The sequence below is a fragment of the Eptesicus fuscus genome, chromosome 14 (genome assembly GCF_027574615.1).
Source record: "Eptesicus fuscus isolate TK198812 chromosome 14, DD_ASM_mEF_20220401, whole genome shotgun sequence".
Taxonomy (NCBI): Eukaryota; Metazoa; Chordata; class Mammalia; order Chiroptera; family Vespertilionidae; genus Eptesicus; species Eptesicus fuscus.
This window is the reverse complement of record NC_072486.1, coordinates 27,665,024-27,689,150: the sequence shown is the minus strand read 5'-3', so window position 1 is coordinate 27,689,150 and position 24,127 is coordinate 27,665,024. Positions and strand designations below refer to the sequence as shown.

At 42.3% G+C, this 24,127-nt stretch overlaps 2 protein-coding genes across 8 annotated transcripts in view; both read right to left on the bottom strand.

Annotated features, from left to right (window-relative positions):
• FAM133B (family with sequence similarity 133 member B) overlaps positions 1 to 21,106 on the bottom strand; it is a 40,833-nt gene extending 19,727 nt beyond the window's left edge. The window contains exon 1 of one of the 3 annotated variants that reach the window (XM_054726289.1): positions 21,042 to 21,106. In XM_054726289.1, the coding sequence (XP_054582264.1) occupies positions 21,042 to 21,074 (33 nt within the window). In that variant the 5' untranslated portion in view covers positions 21,075 to 21,106. The other 2 variants (XM_054726290.1, XM_008149123.3) reach the window with 2 other exon arrangements.
• Positions 21,107 to 21,414: 308 nt separating this feature from the next.
• CDK6 (cyclin dependent kinase 6) overlaps positions 21,415 to 24,127 on the bottom strand; it is a 211,513-nt gene continuing 208,800 nt past the window's right edge. For 4 of the 5 annotated variants that reach the window (XM_008149113.3, XM_054726284.1, XM_054726287.1 and 1 more), the window contains exon 8: positions 21,415 to 21,578. In XM_008149113.3, the coding sequence (XP_008147335.2) occupies positions 21,432 to 21,578 (147 nt within the window). In that variant the 3' untranslated portion in view covers positions 21,415 to 21,431. Of the gene's footprint in view, positions 21,579 to 23,315; positions 23,346 to 24,127 lie in introns of those variants that run through there. The other variant, XM_054726288.1, reaches the window with a different exon arrangement.

Here is a 24,127-nt window from a genome sequence, read left to right as displayed (position 1 = left end):
AGTTCATTCAATTTAGTACATCCGCTTTCATCCGGCATAGGCAAGCCTAGGAACTATGCCACCTACGTTTACTGCTCATCTTTTCTGTTTACGGCCCATCCAATCTGCTGCATAACCTGGGTTTTCCTAGCCAACCAACCGAGTAGCCCTCTAGAATGCCTTCTTCCCAACGCCACCTGTCCAAAGTACCTTCTCTTGGGAATGCCCTCGGAGCCTCAAACCCCCATCAGATACCATTTCTTCCTCTACTATTCACGTACCTCTTTTTATCTCACTTACTAGAATAACAACTTCCATGCCAAGCACCTGCCTGGCCATCTTCCTTTGTGTGGTCTCAACTACAGGTTGAGGGTTAACACTTAATCTTCTACAGAAGAAGAAACTGAGGCTCGGAGAAAAAGCAACTTGTATTACGTCACCCAACTAACTCCCCGAGGGCATCAAAACTGATATCCCAAACAGTCAACACTCCCAGCCGACTCCAAAGTCAACTATTTTCACGCCGCTCATTCCTTCACGGGGTCTCTCCTAGGTGAAGGGCGAGGCGGACCCAAGCCTAACGCCTCCACCCTGGTTTTCAAACAGGAGCGCGCCTGCGCCAGAACCGGGGCGCAGGGACCGCGTAGGTGGTCTCCGCGCCTCCATCCCACCTGGGTGCGCACGAGAGGGGCGCAGAAGGGGGGTGCGAGCCCCCGCGCCTCCATGAACCTCAGACTTATTGGAGAGAACAGGCCCCCCCTGAGCTCTTGCAGCTCTAGAAATAAAGGGGGGGGGGGGGAATGCTGGCCCCGGTTCGGCAGATAGGGAGCCAGGGAGGGCTGGCAAAGGCTGCGGCGTGCCTGAGGCTAGGAGAGCAAAGAGGAGGACAAGAGGAAAGAGGGAGGGGGACGCCAACTGCGAGCGCGGCGCACGCGCGTCCCGACCCGCGTGGGGGCTGGGACGGGGGGCCTGGGGCTCCAGGTCCCAGCGCCGCAACCGACCCTCAGGCCCGGCCGGGAAGGCTGAGGGATCCCGCTCTTCTGCCGCGGGCCCCACGTCGCCCCCTGGTTCCTCCCGCCAGATACTCACCACCCGGTTGTCCCGCTTCCCCATGGTGCTGGACTGAGCGCGCAGCCAGACGCCGAGAGAGACCGGGCCAGTGGAGCGGCCGAAGCGGGCGCTCACCAGACCTTCTGGCGACGGCCCCACCCCGCCCAGAGAGCGGCGCCGCGCGCACCGGACGGCCGCGTCTGGCCACAGCGCCACCTGTCGGCGCGGAGGAGAGGCCGGCGCCGGCGGCCACCCATTCCAGTTCTTGACCACCCACCAGGGACAGGCTCTCTCTGTACAGCAGCCTTCACCAGGACAGCTCGCCTCCTTTGGGCATTGGATTGTTTTGCTCTCTTCCATTTCTGATGAGCTGAAGTACTCATTCTAGGGGATTGAAAAGTTATTCCAACCATTGCTGGTTTGGCCCAGTGGATAGAGCGTCAGCCTGCGGACTGAAGAGTCCCAGGTTCGATTCCGATCAAGGGAACATGCCTGGGTTGCGGCTTGGTCCCCAGTGGGGGGCGTGCAGAAGGCAGTCCATCAGTGATTCTCTCTCATCACTGATGTTTCTATCTCTCTCTCCCTCGCCCTTCCTCTCTAAAATCAATAAAATATATTTTAAAAAATTATTTCAACATTCTTTGTGTGCTTAACATAATGCAAAGCTGGGGATAAAGTGATGACCAGGACAGACGTGGTCCTTCACAGAGCCCATCAGGTGGTGCGGGAGAAGACAGTACTGTCGCAGATGTTGCTAACAAAATTGCCCTTTAAGTTCAATTCCATTTATCCTTCACCTACACATTCATCTCACATTGATTTTTGAACATCTACTTTGTGCAATCCACTTACTAGTGACTGGAAGCTGGATCTGGGGCAGGACACAAAGATGATCGAGACATAATCCCTACCTTTAAGGAACCTGTTTATAACCTGGTAGGGAAGCTAAGCCTGCACAGGGCTAACTTTACTGCATGGCCTGTCATATTGTCTGTGGCGGGCTGGCGCGGCCATGGCATACTCAGCCCCAGGGCGCCTTATGTGCTGCGCCAGCTTAGCCGGGTTCAATGAGCCTGAGGGGGCGGTGAGGGACTGAGAAAAGACAGACAAGAGAATGAAAGCTGGGTTCTCGGTGGGACGCTGTCCTCTCTGATGGAGAGCTAGCGACAGCGCCACGGACTACAGCCGTGTCTTTATTTTATAGCAGATGCCACGAGGCAACGTGAGGGCGTGGTCAAGATGTTTACAACATTCTCGTGGGTTTCAGTCCCACTCAATTACATGCACCTGATCAAGCTTTGTTTACTTGCAGCCTCTATCACTTAGTTACGTGGGGCCACGTGTTCGGACCATAGGTTCAAGCTCACAACTACAGCTGTTGGCTATCATTGTGCTGGGAGGGCTCTGCCCTCCAGGCTGGGACTTGCACGTGGCCATGAGAGGACTGTGCCCTCTCATCAGTCCGAGGCTTGAGCCTGTCCAAACACTGTAGCCGCGCCCCACAATTGTCGGTACAGAATTAAACTTAAATGGAGGTGATAGGGGTTCTAGAGGAGTTACGTGCATTAAGTATTTACAGACATGGATAAAGCTAGGCCTTTTGGGCCCGTATCAGCACAGTGTCATGATAAAGTAATTGAAAATTAATTTGGATCTTTTCTGGACTCTTGGAAATGGTGAAATGGGCTCATTTCATCTAAGAAAAATTCTTAGAATCATCTCTCCCAGTCCCCCTCCCCGCCCCCCCGCCGCTATCTTACGCTGCACTGCTCCCAACTCCCAGTTGCTCTTTCCAAACTTTCCCAAACTCTCTTAAATGCAGCGGTTAAATGTTCTACTCCCCATTAAGCATTCATTCTTCTGAATAACCCACTTTGCTTTTTACTATTAATTAGACCTCCCAGTCCTTCATTTTCTCCTCCTCTTTCATGACTTAAGCTGGGGAACTCTCATGACTTAAGCTGGGGAACTCTCAAAGACATGGTTCTGTGTATGCACAAGGAGAAGAGAAGAATTTGTAAATCTTATGGGTGTTTTTTTCATGGCTCAGTTATAGTTTTCTTTTTAATATTCCAGGCCCTTCACAGATATTATTTCCAACACTCCAACATAAGCTTGATAATACCTGTGGGAGAATATAGTGTATTTCCTCTTTAGCTCTTTCTTATCTTTCACTTCCTTTGGCTGATTATACAGAATAAAGAGATTTTAAAAATATATGAATTCTGTAAGTCTACAGAAGGGTTTGTGTTTTCTGTAGATGTTTCCCTCTCTGGCAATGTACACATCCTCCCAGATGGAGCATGGATCCCAGGGGAGGACAAAGAAACAGGAAAACGACCAACGAGCAGGTAGAAATAATGAAGAAGCCCTGGCCGGTTTGGCTCAGTGGATAGAGCGTCGACCTGCGAACTGAAGGGTCCCAGGTTCGATTCCGGTCAAGGGCACATCCCGGGTTGTGGGCTCGATCCCCAGTGGGCGACTTGCCAGAGGCAGCCGATCCATGATTCTCTCTCATCGTGGATGTTTCTCTCTCTCCTCTTCCTTCCTCTCCGAAATCAATAAAAATATATTTTTAAAAAGAGAGAAATAATGAAGAAGAATGCTAAAGCTATTGGGAGCTCCTCTGAGTGGACCCCATAAAGACTGGATAAGTTCTAGCCGTCTCAGGAAGTAACTCACCGTGACTTAATGAGAATTATTAAGAAATGCTTCACACATACTCTGTACATGTGTGAGCTCATTTTCCTTCTAGCTATGATCCCAAGTGTCCAACACATAACCAAGTGATTACATTCCATTTTTCAGATAAGAAAAACTGAGGCTAAGAGAAACCAAATCATTTGCCCCAGGTTCCATAGCTAGAAAGTGGGCGGCCGCGGCTGGCCACAGCGCCGCCTATCGGCGCGGAGGAGAGGCCAGCGCCAGCGGTCACCCATTCCAGTTCCTGACCACCCACCAGGGACAGGCTCTCTGTACAGCAGCCTTCACCAGGACAGCTCACCTCCTTTTGGCATTGGATTGTCAAACGCAGGTGTGACAAACTTGGAAGCACGTGCTTTCCTTATACACTCACACTGGCTTTGGAGGGGTGAAGGAGAATTGAGACGTGGCATTACAGGTGACCTATGAAGGTGGGCAGAATTCCCACGGAGGAACTGATTGGGAAGGACATTCCAAACAGAGGGAACAGCCTGAGTGGAAGGAAAGGTGATGAGGTGTGATGTGACAGCACAGACCACGTCTGGTAGAGGGGAAGGTACATCGGAGCTGGAGGCCGAGGGCCTTGATTGACAAGGGAAGACATTTTAATTTATTCTGCAGGCAAAGCTTTCTGAACAAGGGAGTAACGTGAGCATTGATGAAAGGCAAAGTTTTAAATAGTGACAATAGCCCTAACCGGTTTGGCTCAGTGGATAGAGTGTTGGCCTGTGGACTGAAAGGTCCCAGGTTTGATTCTGGTCAAGGGCATGTAACTTCGTTGCGGGCACATCCCCAGTAGGAGGTGTGCAGGAAACAGCTGATCAATGTTTCCAATTCTCTATTCCTCTCTGTAAAAAAAAAATAAATAAATAAATAAAATCAATAAAAAAATATTAAAAATAAATAAATAAATAAATAAATAGTGACAATAATACTAACTGACTGGGGGAGGAATTTTCACCCTGAAGAGCGTTCAAAGATTTTAACTCAAATGGCATCTTTAACATTAAAGATGAACTTGGGTCTTTATCCAAATTTAATAATATAATTGACTGGTTTTCACATCCTTTTCATGGTTGTTGTGTGGGTATCAAAAAATTATAACAATAGCTAGAGACACAGAAACCCAATCCATAAAGCCAAGTGTCTGTCCTTCGGGTGGGCACATCCCTAGACTGGAGATGGGAGCAGAGCGCTTTAATGTTTGAAGACAATAGCCATTTTCATCATCCACTATGTTAACCAAGGGAGCAAAAGACAGGAAGCAAGTTAAATTCCCATCACAAGGGAACTGGTTAAATAGAGTACGGTACAACCATGAAATGACAGACTGTCTGGGCATTTAGAAAGTGATGTACAGCTGCATGTGTTGATATGGAAGAATGGCCACTTTACATTTTAAGAGAGAGAAGCGTAGAACTCTATATAGAATACGAGAGCACGTGCATTAACAATAGAATATATTGGTTGAACTATATGAAATTGTTGATATTCAGCAATCTCTAACCTATAAGGATGGCAATTGCATATGGTTCAAATTATTACATATATATGCTTGAATATGTCCAGAAAATTTTCTGAAAAGTTTACCCAATAAACCCTTAGTGTTGGTTACTTCATAATAGTACTAGTGGCTCGAGGGGGACGGGGCATAGGGATTTTTATTTTTCCACCATATCCCCTTCTCTTCTGATTTATTTTATTTTATGAAAGATTGCTCAGCTAATCAACTCCCCTTTCTCTGACTCCACACTCACCATGTAACTTCTGGATGTAATCTTACCTATAGAGAGAAAAAACAATGGCCAGTAAACATGATTACCTTGTGCTCTTGACAGGTGAGTGTGAAAAAGACATAAAGAGGATTTTTTAAAACCAGGATTTTGAATTATGAAATGCAAGTAATAATTCACTTCAATAAACCCCTAGTTCAGTACTATTAGTGGACAAAGGCAGTGGAAGTTACCAAGTAAAATGACTCAGAAGGGAAAATTCCTGATATTCATGAGAGCTTCAAGTGAATCAATGTGTAATAATTTCACTATAATTCTCCCCTTGTCCCATCCCTACTGAGGTGACTCACTAACTATAAAAGTTTTTGGCCTCTTATTTCAGGTTGGCTTTTGTTAGCATTGAAAAAGAAAGCGTTTAATTAAAAAAAACACACACAGCTCTACTGAAGTGTAGTTTACATATAATAAAATTTACCAGTTTAAAATGTACAGTTTGATGAGTTTTAATAAATGTATGCAGTCATGTAATCACCACTACAATCAAGATATAGGACATTTTCATTTTTTCTAAAAAATTCCCTTGTATTTCTTTTTAATTAATCTCCTTCCCTATCTTCTAGCCCCTGGAAACTACTGATTTGTTTTTTGCTTTTTCTAGAGTTTCATATAAAAGGAATCAAATAGGAGGTAGCCTTTTGTGTCTGACCTCTTTCATTTACAATACTTTTGAGATTCACCCATGTTGTTTATATCAACAGCTGTTCCCTTTTATTGCTAAGTAGTAGACATTGTATTTATAAATGACAATTTGCATATTCATTGACTTGTTGATGGACATTTGGATTGTTTTTTGCCTATTATGAATAAAGCTGCTATGAACATTCATATATAGGTGTTCCTGTGTATGTTACCATTTCTTTCAAGTTAAATGCCTAGGATATATTTACATTGAATTGTAAATACATTAAACTATAGCTCATTGAATTGAACTATAAGTATGTTTACCTTTAACCCCTAGCAAAATGGCTGTGTCGTTTTGCATTACTGAGATCAATGGTGAGATTTTCAGTTGTTTCACATATTTACTAATACTTGGTGTTCCCAAATCTAAAAATTTTAGCCATTCTAGTAGGTGTGTACTGATACCTCATTGTGGTTTTAATTTATATTTCCCTAATGACTAATGCAGTTGTTCATTTTTCAGGTTCTTTTTTTTTTTAAATAATCTTCTTTGGTAAAGTGTCATTTCAAATCTTTTTCCCATTTAAAAAAGTAGATTATTTGTCTGAATATCAATCCTTTGCCAGAATGTTTGCAATCTTTTTGTCCCAATTGGTGGTTTGCCTTTTCATTTTTTTAGCATGTCTTTCAAAGAGCCAAAGTTTTAAATTTGATAAAGTACCATTTATCAATATTTCCTACTAGAGGCCCAGTGCATGAAATTCGTGCACGGGGGGGTGGGGTCCTCTCAGCCCAGCCTGCACCCTCTCCAGTCTGGGACCCCTTGGGAGATGTCCGGGCTGCTGGCTCCTAATCACTCACCTGCCTGCCTGCCTGGTTGCCCCTAACTGCCCCCAGCAGCCAGCCTGGTCGCCCCCAACTACTCCCCCCCCCGCCCCCGCCCCGCTGGTCTGGTTGCTCCACGTAGCCTGCTTGTTCAGTTGTTTGGTCATCCCTCCCTAACCCCCCTGCCGGCCTGGTCATAGGCAGCCATCTTGTGAAGGTGTGAGGGTCAATTTGCATATTATATAGGATTTGTGTCTTCTCTAAGAAATTTTTGCTTAACCCAAAGTCACAAGATTTCCTTTTATGTTTTCTTCTTATGATATGAAATGAGGATCAAGGTTCAATTTCCCCCCAAATAGATATCCAATTTCTCCAGAACTATTTGTTGAAAAGATTGTCCTTTCCCCATTGAATTACTGTATTATTTTGCTAGAGCTGCCACAACAAAGTACCACACACTGGGTGGCTTAAGCCACAGAAATGTATTTTCTCACAGTTCTGGAGGCTAGAAGTCCAAGATCAAGGTGTCAATGGGGCCATGACCCCAGTGAAGGCTCTCCCTGTTTCTTTTGGATCTCTGGGGCCCCAGGCATTCTTTGACTTGTGGTTGAATGAATGAGTAAAGAAGTTTCCAGTGATTAGATGACTTAAATCAAACTGCTGACACATACAAACAGATGCATGCACAGTACTGCTCATGGAAGCACTGTGTTATATAGTGAAAATTGGGAATAGTGTGGGGAGAAATACCTACTAATAGAGGATTGGCTATGTAAATTATAGTACATTTATACGATGGCATACTACATAGCCATAACAGATGGTGATACAGATTTGTATTCATAGAAATGACAAGTTATCCAGGATACTATGTAAAGTAACAAACAAATATAATCCCCAGAGCACAGTTTATTGAGTGGGTTGGACAGCTCGTCTCCAAGAGTAAAATTATAGTTCCATAACTTGCATGTATGTATGTAAAGCTTGGTATCCAAAACTTATCAAAATGTTAGAAATGATTTTATCTACAAGGTGGCATTTTAAGAAATACTTTTTTTTTCTTTGTAGTTTTTGTGTTCTTTAAGTACTTTATGGTGAGCATGTAATCATTTTATATTAACAGTTACATATAAATTGTCTGGTCACTGGAAACTCATTCACTTTATATTCATTCAACACAAATTGAACTTCTACTCTGTTCCAGGCACCTCTAGAGCCTCAAGTATGCAATTGTATTTCTTTCTTACATGTGATATGCAATCTTATTCCAGAACTGACTACACCATTTACTTCTCACTTGGAGTTGATAAGAATGACGTGATGAATTAAGATATAGTTTTTATGGAATGTTCCAGAATGCCTGGCCCTTGGGTTTACTGAACCTCCTTCTCCTCTAGAGAGTGCCATTTTTGCTGCACCCACAGTTGACTAACTGTATCACAATGAAATCCAACAAGGGTCTATTATCATCAACCATCACCATTGAACCAATGCCTCTCTTGACACTTCTGCCTATCAGATGCTCTTTGAGAGTTGAGGCCAGTGGCAGATGCTCAGTGAATATAAGTAAATTGACTTTCCTTAGCAGGTTTCTGAATACACTGTCCAAACAGATGTCATTTCCCAATGAGGAATCCTAGAGACCACAGGAGGCAGAGCATTCAGAACAATGGGCCCCATTCCAAGTGCTGCCTCCTCTTGGCTGATACAGTACTTCCCAAAATTTTCCACAGGAGAGTGAGTTGTGTCAAGGGGATCTGGTGGCATAGTCCTATGCAGTTATTAAAATCATAAAATGTCTTTGAAGTTGGCTATATTATTTTAAAAATTTGAATTTTGCATTCTATTCTACATCTTTTTAAATGTATTTTAGAAAGAGCATCTTTGATAAGAAACATTTTTCTCTTAAGTAAAATTGAGTATTGAGGAAGGTCGACCTTGTTTATCTAGTTTTGTACCCTCCCTTGAATACCCCAGGTTTCTGGGAACCCCAATTTGAAAAGTGCAGGCTCTACTATTTTTTTGTTCTTATCTACACTGAAATAAGGACACAATTTTTCGACTTAGCTTTTCACTAGCTTTAAGTTACAACGCAGAGCAGGGGCCCCAAGCTGCCGTGCAGATAGAGCGGAGGAGGAAGCTGTATTAGGACGTTTGCTGCAATTAATAGAAATTTACTTGAGCTGCAGACATTGCAAGAAAAAATAAAATCTGGAGGCAGACTTTATTCTAAGGATATGGGGCATTTCCGAGCCCAGGGACCAGGCATCAGAAGGTTGGCTGGATTCAGTCTCTGCACATTTCCTTCTCTCCACAGACTGGCGCCCCATGATCCTTTGCACAAGGAGAAATGTGGCCACCCTGACTTGAACTTCCAGATGTGTAAGAGACTGACATAGTCCAGGAAAAGTAGTGTTTGAAGAACAAGCATGGCCTCCTGGGGCCCATCCACCAGTTCTTCCCTAGAGAACAAGGAAGTATACGTTGGACTGACACCACGGAGGGCAGAATCAGTGGCAAAGGCTGTCAACGAAATGCGGTTCTATGTGAGTAGAGCAGAGGGAACCAGAGATAACTGATTGGAGGATCTTTTTGTACATTGCTTTGAAAACAATGGTCCAGTCTAATCTCATTGTAGATGCCTATGGTTTGTAAACATGTATAACTATGACTGACCTCTTAATAAATTACAAACTAAGTTTTGTAATAAAGATCAAATTGACTCCTTTTATTATCCCTCCTGAACATTTCATGTAGTTTTAAAAATTTAGACACAATTTAGGGCCTGTTAAAAATAACTGAGGCAAGTCCTCATGAGAGAATTCCCAGGGAACTCTGGAGGACTAATATGAAAATACCTGGTATTGTACACAAAGAGGGGAACATGCATCAGACAGCAGCTATGATCCCACTTTTGGTTTGTTGTGTGCATCTAGGAACTGCTTGGTCTGTCACTCTGCATCTAGTGTATAAGTGGTCGAACAAAAATGGGCCAACATGAACAGATATTATCCCCCTCTTAAATCCTTCGGTGGTTCCAAACTCCTTTCTATGGCATAATGAGCCCTTCATGACATCACTTCCCGGCTCCTTCATACACCTCCCCCCACACCCCTTTACTGTTTTCCAATATTAAGTCATGGCCTATTAGTGGGGTTATGAAATCAGTTTGGCGGGTTGCCACCAGTGATTTCAGAGTGGAGGATAATAAAATAGAAGAGGACATGTATGGGACACATAGCATCATTTTGTGAAATACAAGTTTCTGATATATGTCCCTGTGTGTATACACTGAGTGGCCAGATTATGATGATCTCTGAACGCATAATAATATGGCCACTCTGTGTGTGTGTGTATGTGTGTGTGTGTGTGTGTGTGTGTATACACACACACACACACACACACACACACACACAATAGAGGCCCGGTGCATGAATTCGTGCATAGGTGGGGTCTGGCCAGCCTGGCCAGGGGGAGGGGACATGGGCGATTGGCTGGCCTGCCTGATGGTCGAACTCCTGGTCGAGGGGACAATTTGCCTATTAGCCTTTTATTATATAGGATATACACTGAGTGGCCAGATTATTATGGGTTCAGAGATCATAATAATCTGGCCACTCAGTGTATGTACCCAGATCATGCGGTTAGATTCTGTTTTTGCTATAGGTTATGATCCAGCTGTCTGAAAGCTACGGCTCCAGGTGTGGCCTCTGCAAGCTTGCTGCCCGCTCTTTCAGAACGGCATGCCTCTGCACACGGGAAGTATTTTTCCTTGTAGGGCTGGCAAACACTGACTTGTTTTGAGTCCACTCAAACAGCACTTCTGATGCAAACTTTTGGATCATCTCCAGGTTATCAGCAATTGGCCACACAAACCTTTTCCACAGATTCCGTCTGTAAGCGTCAGAAAGGACTGCCTATGCCTTACTCATTTTCAGTTCCTCAGTGCTTAGCATGGTCAACTCATAAGAGCTTATTAAACATCTGTTACTGAAGCTCTAAGCGCAAGGAGCTGCTATTTACTTTTTAAAAACAGTTGAAGCCTGAAAAGGAGTCTCTTCAAGGTTTAAAACATATTCTGCTAAAACTTATTTTATTAAATGTTACTTTACCGACTGCGATTATATTCATTTTACATTATAATATAAAATAGCTAGGACAGTAATGCATCTCCAAGAAAGCTGTTTAAATCGCTGCTTTTATTATTTTTATTTGCTACTAATATTCTTCTTGTAAGAAATACAGAAAGCATGACAAATATACAAAGCATTTTTTGTTGTTGCTTCCGTTGAGCTTGGGTATAAGAGAAAACAATGAACTGGACAATGACATTTCAACACCGATTCTTAAAAAACAACAAATTTTCCATTATCTGAAAATAAATACCTTAATTTGCATTCTAGCACCCAGTAAGACATCCAGTTTCCAAAGGATTATTCATCTGCAACCCTCTGAATTTTCTGACATGTTACCTTTGCCACTGCAGTGTTCACTATTGGCAGTTCTCTCTCCAAGGAATTCTTAGAGTAAGGCGCATGCTAGAATGGCTACCTTTGACCTCAGAAACCCGGGGTCATAAAACATTCCTTACTTGAACTTTGAAAATGGCTAGTGATGGGGTATTTAATGGAAGTTTTGGTGGCCATTGGCTTGCATATTTCATCTACACAAACACCTACTTTTTTATTTTCTTTTTCGGGTCTAGATCAACTGACCTGCATTTTCGTTTACCTATAGGGAAGGAAGCAAGAGTATTCAGCTCAGGGTACTATGAAGAAGATAACTTTACAGATAAGCTTTCTTTTCTTTTTTTTTTTTTGCCTCAGGAGGGTTTTCTGTATGGAAAGGAGGGATGGTCACTAGAGTGAGACCGTCCTCCCTCTTCTGTTCCTGTCTACACCAGAGGCCGTTTTTCTTTAAGGGTAAATGATCCAGATATGTAGGGAGATTTCCTGCTTTCAGAGAGCTGCACACACCCCCTCCCCCCACTTTTGGAGAGCACAGGGTTTATGTGCCCTGTGAAGAAGGGTACCCAGCTGAACCTGCCAGGCCAGTATGGTAACTCTCAACCTCGTGTACAGAGAAAAGAGCAGAGCCTTATCTAACATCAAGCTATCTGCCAACATTCTTGTAAGACTGTGTTCAGGCAGTAAATTTCCACACTGCTTCTTTGACCTGATGAACCCAAAGCACCAAACCAGAGCATTCTGTATCAACATGAGCCAACGGAATGAGAGTAATTTTGCACCTTTAAGAAACATGCACCCTTGTAAGTCTGTACCCTGATATTAAAATAGCGGAATGAGTTTCAAGTATGAAGAAATACAGTAAGAGGATATAGCCTGTAAATGGACAGAAAGCAGCATCCTGAAATGTGGTTTGTATTCTTGGTTAGTTTTTCTCTTTGTATCACAGCCCAAACTGAATGCTCTGTAGAATGACTTGGCTTAAAAATCAAGGTATATACAAAGATGCTAGAGGGCATTTGGGATTGGCGGTGTGAGCACACTCTGTGCCCAGCGCCAGGAACCTTCTCTTGATGACTGCGGCCAGCTGAAGGTCCGGTAAGGCCGGCGGCCGAGCCTGAGCACACCCGTGATGCCGAAAGTCTCTCTCATCATGTCCCTGATGCCCAAAGAGCAGCAGAGGAGGATGGCGAGCACCACATGGACTGGCCAGGAGGAGGGCAGGGAGCACCTCAGAGGGGGGGAGGAAGAGATGCAGGGGATGGGCGAGTATTGGCTCTCCTGGGCTGGTTCACACAGCCTAGATTAGTATCTGGCATGCACACGCACAGTCTCTACACCTCCAGAACTGTAATTTCAAACTCAGAAACCAACAAAGCAAATGTCCAAATCAAGATTTTTTTTCCTACTCTTAGAACATTAGACTACTAAGTTAAAAAAAAAAAAAAAAAAAAAAAAAAAAGCTCACTGGGTGTGACATCCTTGCTGAAACCTAGAAGAACGTTTTCACTAGGCCCTATGGGAATGCAGAAACACGACTACATTTCACACAGCTCAGAAGTGATCATCCTGCAAGGCCCTCTCGTTCTAACCTGCCCTCTACGGGCACCAGTACTGTGCTTCTCTTAACACACCCTGCTCTGCTAGACCAAACACTTGCCATTTAACCTTCAGATCAAAACCTAAAACACCAGAAATGCAACAAGCTTTTGAGGTTGTTGGGAATTGTTGGTTATTAAGATCCCACTGCTGACTAGTGTACACGCAGTCCTTGTTTTTACTACCAGACTGGATTGTTTCTGCACAAAACCAAGTCATGTGAAGCACGGAAACTTGGACTTCTCCATCTAGCACATTCTGGAAGCTTCAAGGCACCAGCTGACGGTTCTGCTTCTACAGAAAACTCTCACCCTGCTCTCCTTGCAACAGGACTACCTGTTCCCACTACTGCACACAATGCCTATGAGGGCTCTAGATCGCATGTGGAGGCTCTTCTCTAGGCCAGACAAGAGGCTCTGCACAGCACCACGGTCTCTGCCTGGCATCAGCTCCGATGGCCAACTGGCAGAGTTCCTAAAGTAAGGCAGTATCTGATGCTTTTTTGCCTGTAGTTTTTATTGTTGCTATATTTTCACACCATATTATCATGTGCATATTTGACAAAAGAACAACTACAAAGTCATATGCCTTAATTCCTTTACATAATGATAATTAAAACATCTAGACACAAACACACTATACCTATAGACTAAAATTCTACTATCATGTTAAAATGCATGCAGCTTACTTGGGGGCTTAGTCTAATTTTTACTTTCTTGGCTCTGTCAAGACCATGGATCATGAAGGTTAAATGCATACCCTAATGCGGTCTACCTTCAGTTGTACTTTCACAGGACTAGTGTGATACAGCAATAAATAATATAAATGAATAATAATAGAAATAATTTATGCAAAAGTAGAAAAACTTGAAATAGGTATTCCTCACCATGTTAAGTGCTGATCCTAGGGGTAACTGATGCTATTTACTCCATGTACTAATGAATTTATTATTTGTCATAGCAAAATAAATGAATACAAATAAGTGAGGAACTATAACAGTCATGTATACATTGTTGCAAACACAGGACCAAAATGAGAAGATATATAATGCACTTGGGGGGGGGGGGTGTTCAATAAATGTATTATTGCTGAAACCTATTTTCATTATTCAGAGACTTCAAGGTCAAGTTCAGAGTTTCTGGTGAGCATAGAACTATTGCTAGCTAATACATGTTATAACATTTCATAAAACTTAAAATCAGAAACTTTCAAGTGAGGGTATACAGGGTATCTGCAGGACTGTAACCTAAGCACATAAACGGAATTTGGCTAGAAACCACAGAGAGCTAGAACTTAATTGTGTGGCTCTACCAGTATGCTTGCTGATTAGTGCTACAGTCATCGTTCTTGATAGTAATATGTACAGTTATGTGCCCCCTTGAAGGAAAACCTACATTTGACAACCCAAACTCCTAAAATAAAGGATTATTTGCTTAACAGAACAATTCACACACAAGTTCCTCTAACCGGGGAAAATCCCCTACTACCCGAGATACTTTGCTTACATACCTTTAATTACTTGACCAAAAAAAAAAAAAAAAAAGGAACAAAAGAGTTAGGAGCTTTTGCCAACTGAGGATGAAGCAGAAAATAAACAAGTTACACAACAAAACCCTTCCAGGCATATCTTTTGCCACCATATATGTAGAATGATAGAAAATTAAAAAAAAAAAAAACAACTCTCCTGTAATTACACATATCCTCTTAAAAAAAAAAAAAAAAAAAGCAACTGAGCTTAGAGCTTGAGAGATGCCCGACAGACAGCCTCAGACAGAGCAGCATCTCTTTGTTACCTGAACTCCCGGAGCACTGTGTTGTACTTATTGATGCACAGAAGACGCCCGTCTACTTCCCTGGACATTTGACGTCCGGAGGTTGCAGAACGGATGCCTCTGCGACAGCAGCAGGCGCGCGGGGACCACAGCCAGCTTCCAGGCCGGTCCGCGCGGCGTTTCAGCACGAACAGGTGAGCGGCTCCGCCCACTGCGCCCCACAGCCAAAGGGGCGGGGCGGGGCGGGGCGGGGCGGGGCAGCATTAAGACTGGCCCAGCTGATACCAAATTCGTGGTTTGAACTCGGCCTTGCATGGTAACCTGCTTCGGTGGGGTTTTAAGCAGAGGGACGAGGCCGACGACTTACCAGAGTTTTTGGGCAGCCTCTGGTGTGCGCGCTATTTGGATTCAGTGTGAACTGCTGAGACGGGCCTGCGGGCCACCCTTCAGGAGAGCTCAGCAGGCACTATGGAATTTCCCTCACTCCTCAGGAATCCACTGCCTTCGGTTATGCTGGGTTAAGGAAACTCCGAAAAATACTGTAATTTCCTTCCTCCTGAATTTCAGTGACACTAACTGGGGAAAGGGACTTCTAAAATGAACTAAAACCTGGGGGGGGGGGGGGGGGGGTTTAATGGGTTTTGGGGCAGACCTGTGAATTAAAACATGAGTATATGGATATCCATATTTATATCTATAACAAAGTTGCCAAGAACCTCACAAATGGAGACATTAAAGACGTGTGTAGATATACTCCTAAATTACCATACTCACATGTCTAGACAACACTTTTTTAAATTGTAATTTCTTGTGAATTTACACTTGGGATTATACAAATGTAAAAACGAGCAGGTCTTTTAGTATTTCAGGGCTGTGTCGGCATAGCCAATTCTTTAGAAAAAAAATAGTTTTGCTAGTTAGTAAATGATGTGCTACTTATTTTGTTCATCTGATTTTTAAATTAGGATTAAGAACTGAATGAATGTCTAAAGGCCATGATGGCAGGGGATGTTGGGACATGAAAGCAGCAAACAGGGGCTTAGTATGTGGCTGGGGCACTGGTGGAGTGTTACACGCCTCACAACACCCAGTGCTGCCTTTTTAGTAACAAGCCTGTCCCCCTTGGAGACTTGTGCATCTAGAAAAGCGAGGTAATTAGGTACCTCAAAAATGTTTCTTAAATAAATGAATGCCTAAGCTTCCTTTACTCCCTTAAATGATCAAAATGAGAGGAGTATCCATCCTCCAGAAAAATTTAATTGCAATCCTTCAGAACTTAGCTAACACCTAAAATATCTAAGTTACAGAATAGTGTGAAGACTATTTGCCTCCTAAAAAACAAGTGCTAGACAAGAGTTAAGTATGTGCACAAAAGGACAATTAGAATGAAGTCTTCAGAAATACCTCGTTAGCCTTGCTCAGATCCCCCCCCCCCCCCCGCCCTCCCTCCCAGCCTCCATGAAAAGTGCCACCTTGTGGAATATACTGGAATAAAACAAGAAGCTCATCTCTTAGGAGAGTGTGGATTTTAAAAGACCTTTGTATCTCTTTTCCCTAAGATATTAATTCCCAATTGCTGTAACAGAGCTTAAATTGCTGCCTGAAAAAAAGCCATTATTTATTTTCAGGTGGCTCTTGTTCTCTTCTTGAAGGCCAGAGCACCAGTATCAAGGAAACAAGCATGTTGATGGAAGTCTGTTCATTTATCTAAATTAACTCCCTGGATTGCTGAGAAGTAGAAATCATTTTGAAAAGCCCATTCATACTTCATTAAAAAACACAAACGAAAACAACTAATTGAGAAAAATCAGAACCCTCCTCTCTTTGTTTTCCAAAGGTCAGATGATAGAAAAGGCCAAAAGATTATTTTTGGTTTATTTTCCTGAAAAAGCAGATGTTAGAAATGCTTGAGATATAGGTATGTAACAGAACTAGGTTGAAAATTGCATTGATAAGAAATGAAAATGCTATTTTCTTATGCGTTTGAGGAAAACACCATTACTAATCTTCTGAGGACTCACATTGCTTGACAGCTTTTTGGTTGCCTCAAGAAGTTTTTCCACTGCGGAGAAGAAACATGGAACTATCTTCCTACTCATATATCTGCATGCATTAAATGCATAGGCACAGGATAAATGGTTTGGGTTTCACAATTATTCAAAAGTCCTGGCGGCATAGGTAGCACATGCCTTTTTAAAATTTACTTTTTTTTTTTTTTTTAAAAAAGAACAATCTGAGACTTGCATAACAAGTGTAGCTTCATATGGCTGCTTTTTCCCATGAAATGAGAAAGGAATACAGATGGTTTAGTTTGCTCAGCTCAATTTTTGAAATGGTAATTGTTTGAAATGGCTTTCCCAAGTTCATAGTTGTCAGATGACTTCAGTATCAATTCTTACAATATATTTGTTAAAATATATGCCCCTCAAAATATATTTCACTTTGAAATATCCTTCTTTGAATACCTTCATTTTCTCTAGAATTTCCTCTACCAACTGCTTGCTCTTTTTTTGATTTTTAAAGAATCAGAAATCATTTGACGTCTTTATTTTTATATCACAATGTAAAAGATGCATTCTTATGAATTCTAACAATATCTATGAATTGGTAACATTTCAATATTTTCTTTCCAAACTAAATATTCTATAGTCTCTATATTAACACAAGTAATTGTCGGGGCTTATTAAACTTTTAACATTATTCTTTCTTAGAGCCAAGTATGCAACACAAGCCTGCTTTTGGAAAATGTGTGATAACTCTCATATGCTTATCACAAAAATAGTCAAGTTGTCACTTAAAAGAAGCAATTCTTTGGAGAGAAGACATTTAGTATGTTTATATTAGGAAGCTTACATGATTGAATTTCTGTAACGGGTAGAAATTGCCGTTACTGACTCTTACTGGCACTACTTTTAAGAGAAGAAGCTACAGTTGGTTAAAAGCTTATTTTAAATACATAATTTAAGATTCAAAGTGTTTGGTACAATTTAAGTGTTTTTCTCATCATTATGGATGGGACCACATCCTGGAGTCAAACTATACATTTCTCTATTAAAAAGTACATGTTTTCTTTAAAATATTAACATCCTGTGCATTCTGAAATATTCATTTTTCACTTAAAACTAAAAGGCTGAGATTCTATTCTTAGGTGAATATTTTGAACTAGTTTTAGTAAGTCACCTGGGGCTAAACGAAAAGCCTGCCATTCACAGTGCGTGTTTCCTGAGAGAAAATCGTGAGAATGAAAGAATCTGAAGTGGCCCAGAGCTTTCTTCCAAAACTAGTTCTCTGCTCCTTGAGTCCCCCCCACTTCAAAGGAGAGACGAAGTGGGAGGCTCCAATGCACCTGATTCTTACAAGCTCTTAGAAATTGTGTTTTTAAGGTGATAGGGTCAGGTCTTTATTAACCTTTGCGATGCAACAGCTAGCAAACATGACTAAAGGGGCAGGTTTCTCCTTTACTCTTTTTAAATGTAGGTTTTTACAAGTCTACCCTGCACAACAGTCCCCACAATGCCTGGGCTGCCAGGACGGAATATGATATAGAAACTATCATGTACGTTCTTGGTCCGGTCCTGGAGAGAAATGCAAATGTGATTTCAAATCGCTCACCGTATTTCTACTGCTATAAGCTGCTTCCATGTAACTCTGGGGCAGTCTGACCTTGGCCGCTGACCACTGCCTAGCTTCTGGCAAAGATGTCTGAAAACGTATGTCGCAGAATATGCTGCATTCGGTAAGTCTGCACTCTGCTATACGCTTCAAAGAACCTCACGGCAAGAGCGCTTGTGTGGGATCTGGATTTCAGACCTGGTGAGCCTGATGCAAGTAACAGAAAACAGGAGAGTAATCCCTCAAGTGTCACAGCCACACTCATGGAAGAGCTGGGACGGCTCTCTAAGTTCAGAGAGGCTGAGATGCCCTCTCATTCTGCCTCGCAGAGGATAACCTGGCAAGGACCTAATACCTTCAAGTTTGTGCTTTAAGCTTTCTTTATCAACACTACTGAGAAATGACCCCAAAGCATATGCTAGAAATAAAAGTGGAGCTCTTATTTGTCTAAAATTCTAAAGAATGCTGAAAAAAATTCCAGTTTAGAACAGCTGCATTTTTCTAGAGCAAACTTATGAAAACTTTTGCAAAAGCAAAAACTCAAGTTATGTTCACTCTAGCCATGAATACTAACAGAAAAAGCTCATAATCAATCAGTGCAGTGAGTTTTAAAATCCAATTTCTAGGCCCCAGCAAAAACATCTTTGTATATTGCTCCCAACCAAAAGAAAAGGCAGAACTCACATTTCCATGGGAGACTGCTAGTCTACCTAGTCCTAAATGCTCATTATATCTCAAGCATTTACAGTGGTGACAAAACATAATGCTGTCACAATGAAGAAAGTGTAAAACATTCTTATGGCCCATCTTCTCATCCGTATCTTTATTTATTTCTAAAAAATATATTTTTATTGATTTCAGAGAGGAAGGGACAGGGAGAGAGAGAGATAGAAACATCAGTGATGACAATCATTGATAGGTTGCCTCCTGCATGCCCCCTACTGGGGATCAAGCCTGCAACCTAGGTATGTGCCCTGACCAGGAACTGAACTGTGATCTCCTGGTTCATAGGGCAACACCATATCTTACTTTAGAATAATTTTCCTGCTCTTCAAGTTACTGAATCGGAACACTATTAAAAAAAAATGTATTAAAAAGAATGGTTCGTGATCCAAAAAACTGTCAAGGAGAAAACTCCCAATTTTTCTCTTGTTCAAGATGGTCATATACAATATTAAGCTGTGAGGAATTCGGTAAGGCTTGACTATACACAAACATCACCTGGAATATTTTCTACTCAGCGAAGCAATGTCCATTCATTGAAAACACTAACCCTAAAACATGGTTGCATGAACTCAAAACATGAGTCAGAAGGCAAAGCAGCTAAAATTCCTCAAACATACTTAATCTGTGTCTTCTGGTTATTAGAACCAAATGAGCACTCACCACAAATAAGGCAGAGATGGCATGAAATATAAAGTATCTCTGGAGAAAATGGCAAGAAAAAGAGTAAAGCTGTTCACAATGCCCGGGTCAGGCTGGCTCCGCAGAGCGCAGGGGTGTGCGTGTGGCACTGGAAATGAGCACAGCCTGAAGGAAGGAGGAAAGATCAGAGTAAATATTTCTCTCTAAAAAAATAGTTAAAGATATTCCCTCAGATACTACACTGACAATACACTCCATAAAAGCATAAAACACTAAGTAACAGTTTAAAGCCATCTATGTGCTGGTGATAGAGAAGAACCAGTCTTCCACTCATTGCCTAGGCAACAATGGGGAATGACAGGTAGGAAGATTGCATTAGAATGAGAGCACAGGGACCCTGTTAGGATCGTGGAATTAAGAGCCATAAACCATAATCTGAATCTGTTTACGAAAGGTTCATTGAAAGAAAGAAGAAAGAAAGTGCATGCAAACAGCTTAAGTGATCTGCTATCGGTAATGGAAGGATAGTAATATTTATCAGAGGCGCGGGGGATAGATAAGATGGATACTTCACAAACAAGGCAGTGCAATTGTAGAAAAAGTACAGTGTCACAGGTGGGAAAAACTTAAATGGCATTCCTGTTTCTAGTCAGAGAACTACGCTCTAAACCAAACTAGGAAACAGTTTCTGACAAATTCCTAAAATCAACAACAACAACAACAACAACAAAAGAACCAAAAAAGGAAATACATTTCAAACCAGGAAATAAAGGCTTTCTCTATTTGAGGTACATTCCCTAAAACTATAGCAAGTAAGAAAGGCGCTTAATAGGGTACTTTTGAAAAAGAAACAATAAAGCATATTATACAGGTTAAAATGTACTTAGAATGAGTAAATTTAGCTTTTGGAAGAGTAAATGAAATGTGTGCTTTAAAAAATACGTCTCTATAAAGATACTAGAATTTCCCCCCCCTCTTTGATGTGTCTAAAACTTCATCTAGATAGTGAACGTTTCACTACTAACAAATTTACTACGTGTGGCCAGAAGAGAAATTCGGAGGACATAGGCTCCTCTCTCTAATTGGGAGGGGGGGGGCCCATTCTGGTGAACCACCTTCGGTCAACAGAAGCCTGTTATTTATGGGTCACTCTGAATCCCCAGCATTCAATTATTCTCATCGTTTACAGAGAGTAACCCTTTAAGAGGTCAAAAATCACACACACACACTCACTCAACATGTCCACTCAAAAGTACCAAATCAGGCCCGGCAGCTGCAGGGAGATCCATCACAATCAGCTGTGCCTGGATTGCTCACTTCACACTGGCAGCATTCAAGGTTAGGAAAATGAAATGGCAGCACGATTGGTCAGCAGCTTCTCGTCTGGAATTTTTCCAGGTTTTTCTCAAACAAAGAGACGAACGGACAAACACACAACGAATGAACATAAAGCTGCAATCACTCTTGCATTGATTCCAAACAGTAAACTAAGCGGTTTCCTCGGAGAAGCAGAGCCCATCCAGAAGACGGCGGCTAGCAGGTCCCCAGCCGGTGATCTTCCACAGCTCTGCAAGGGCTTACGCAGGGGGACCCATCAGACACCGAAGGTGCTCTCCAGGGATCCGCTCGAGGCCGCGGCTGGGAGCTCAGGCTATATTCATCTCCGAGCTGTTGTGGCTGGGCGGCAGGTGGGAATCCAGGCTCTCCTTGCGCCTCTCCAGGTCGTGGAAGTATGGGTGGGACAGGGCACCGTAGGCAGATATTCTTTTGGCTGGATTAAATGTCAAGCACTTCTGTGATACAGAAAAGAAATAATTGATTGACATAAAGCATGTCCCCTTGAAAAAAATGTGCTTGGGTAGTTACATCTTCACTACCATGAATTATGTGTGTCTCTAATGAGAATGAGCATCTATTTCAAGGGACACGAAGTACACTGTAGACCAAGCATGTCAAACTCAAAAGGCTAACACGGGCCAAATAAACAAGGTGTAAGTTTATGTGGGCCGCAAAAAAACAAAAGCTTCAATTTTCATAGAAACGTAGGTTTATTTCGATAGAGACATGATGAATACGATGAATACAAAGGGCTGAAATAAATGAGTAATCGTTAACATAAAATAACAGAACATTTTAATAAAAACTAATATTTTTTCTTGAACATTAACTTACCAGACACAGAATAACTGCACAAATTAATAAGCATAACGCAAATAAACCTATGTTTCTTTTTTCCGAAAGCGATATATTTCCTGTTGTGCACACCAAACAAGTCAGTACAAGAAAACTGACATGCCAATCGGCTGCTAAAATATTCGCTGCTAGTATTAGTGGAGAGAAATGGTGCGCCTGAGCATAAGGGAAATGAATGCAACACGATTATAGTAATCAGTCATTAGTGAACGTTGCAGTTTGTTATTAATAATTCTGTATAACAGGATATTGTAAAAATTAAGTTATTAAATTTTTATTAAAACGGTTCTTACATACCGTTACATTGGCTGGGCCGCAAAAATATTTGTTGTGGGCTGCATGCAGCCCGTGGGCCGAGAGTTTGACATGCTTACTATAGACAGTTCTCATTTTATATATGTCCTTAATGTATAAAATGCCCCTCAGAAAAAGGCAACACCTTTTGGGTTGCCTGTGGACTGTTACTACCCAGAATTTCTCTGCAACCCACCCCAGGTTCTTTAAGATATATTATTACTAGTGTAGTAGGCATGTCATTTTCTTTAGGTAGTGATTTTTCTAATGCTAACAAACTTTGTGCCACTGTCAGAGACTTCACCCTATCTCTGAAGTCTTCCTACAAAGTTTGTCAATGAGCAGAGAATGGCAAGGTTGTTCAAGTGTAAAGGGTAATTACTGAACTGCTCTCCAAACCAAAACAGTCTCTGAAAAATTCCTAAAATAAAAAACAAAACAAAATAACAACAAAAAACAAACACACGTCAAGCCAGGAAATAAAGGCGTTCTCTATTAAGGAGGAGGCAGAGTCAGGCTAAAATCTAGATCCCAATCAGGGCTACACCAGCAGAGGGATGCCTTCCTTCTAACTCACATCCAGGTGCCATATGGGCTAGCGGCATCCCTAGAAGGAATCCGTTAGGTTCAATTCAAGTCACTAAACTCTGTTCCAGGCTGTCAACTCAAAGTGCAGGTAGAAGGTGAAAGGAGGACAAGGTGAACCTGTGATCTCCATTCCCAAACGGTTGATTCCTAATCAATGAGCCAGAAAATTTCCCTAATCTCAGTCCATTTCCAATCCAACCCCAAGCAACCTTGTTCTTCAAGTCCACACTTCTCCTTCCACCAACACCTCCGGAGTACCCAGCAGGTGGCAAGCATTGCCCTGGGAGTTCACAAGCAGCAGGGAAGCTGTAACAGCGTTTCCATCTTTGTGAGGCAAGAGGCACTGAAGTGAGCTGGGTATCTGACATGTCTCTGTATTTGAGTCTTCTATGTCATCTAAAGACTTAGCATTATTATGGCTAGGCAGACCACTTCCAGTTAATCTGGGTTTCTGCTCTTCAGGAGCTCTGTTAAACGTGATTGACCTAGGAAAACATGTACAAATAGAAAATGCTACGTATAATTTCCGGCGAATTTTTGGGTCCCCAGAAATCTTACTCATCCTGAGCTCCCTACCAGTCCATGGGCGCTAGCCTCCTCATAGTGTCTTCTGCAAACCAAAGAGCAAAAGGACAAGCAGAGGAAGGAGCGCGTTCACTGAATGGTTCTGCTGTCTCTAGCAGCAATAAGCATTCTGAGAAAAGCTTGACAAGGAAGGGACGAACTCCCAAAGGACAGGAGAGTAGGGGCAACATTCTTGAGACAGAGCTCTCTCTTCCCAGAGTCTAAGAAGGAGAAAGTTAGGTAGTGGCATTAGAAAAAGAAGCAGCCAGTTTAACCCCCAGAACACAGAAAAGAAGAAATAAAAAATCGTGGAGCCCAGCTGGTGCGGCTCAGTGGTTGAGCATCGACCTATGAATCAAGAGGTCACAGAGCGAGTCTCGGTTGGGGCACATGCCTGGGTGTGGCCTCGATCTCCAGTGTGGGTTGTGCAGGAGGCAGCCAATCAATGATGTTTCTATCTCTCCCTCCCTCTCCCTTCCTCTCTGAAATCAATAAAAATATATTTAAAAAAAAGTTGTGGGAATGTGTTCAAGATACAGAGACGTCCCTAGAGGCTTCTCTGGGAGGAAGCCCTGTTCCCACAGTTACACTGATGGCTTAGAGCTGGAAAGAGGGGAGAGAGGAGGAGAATTCCTTAGCCTAATGTGGGTGTGTGTGAGAATCTCAAGTTGGACGTCTTAATACATTATGTCCTATAGAAATA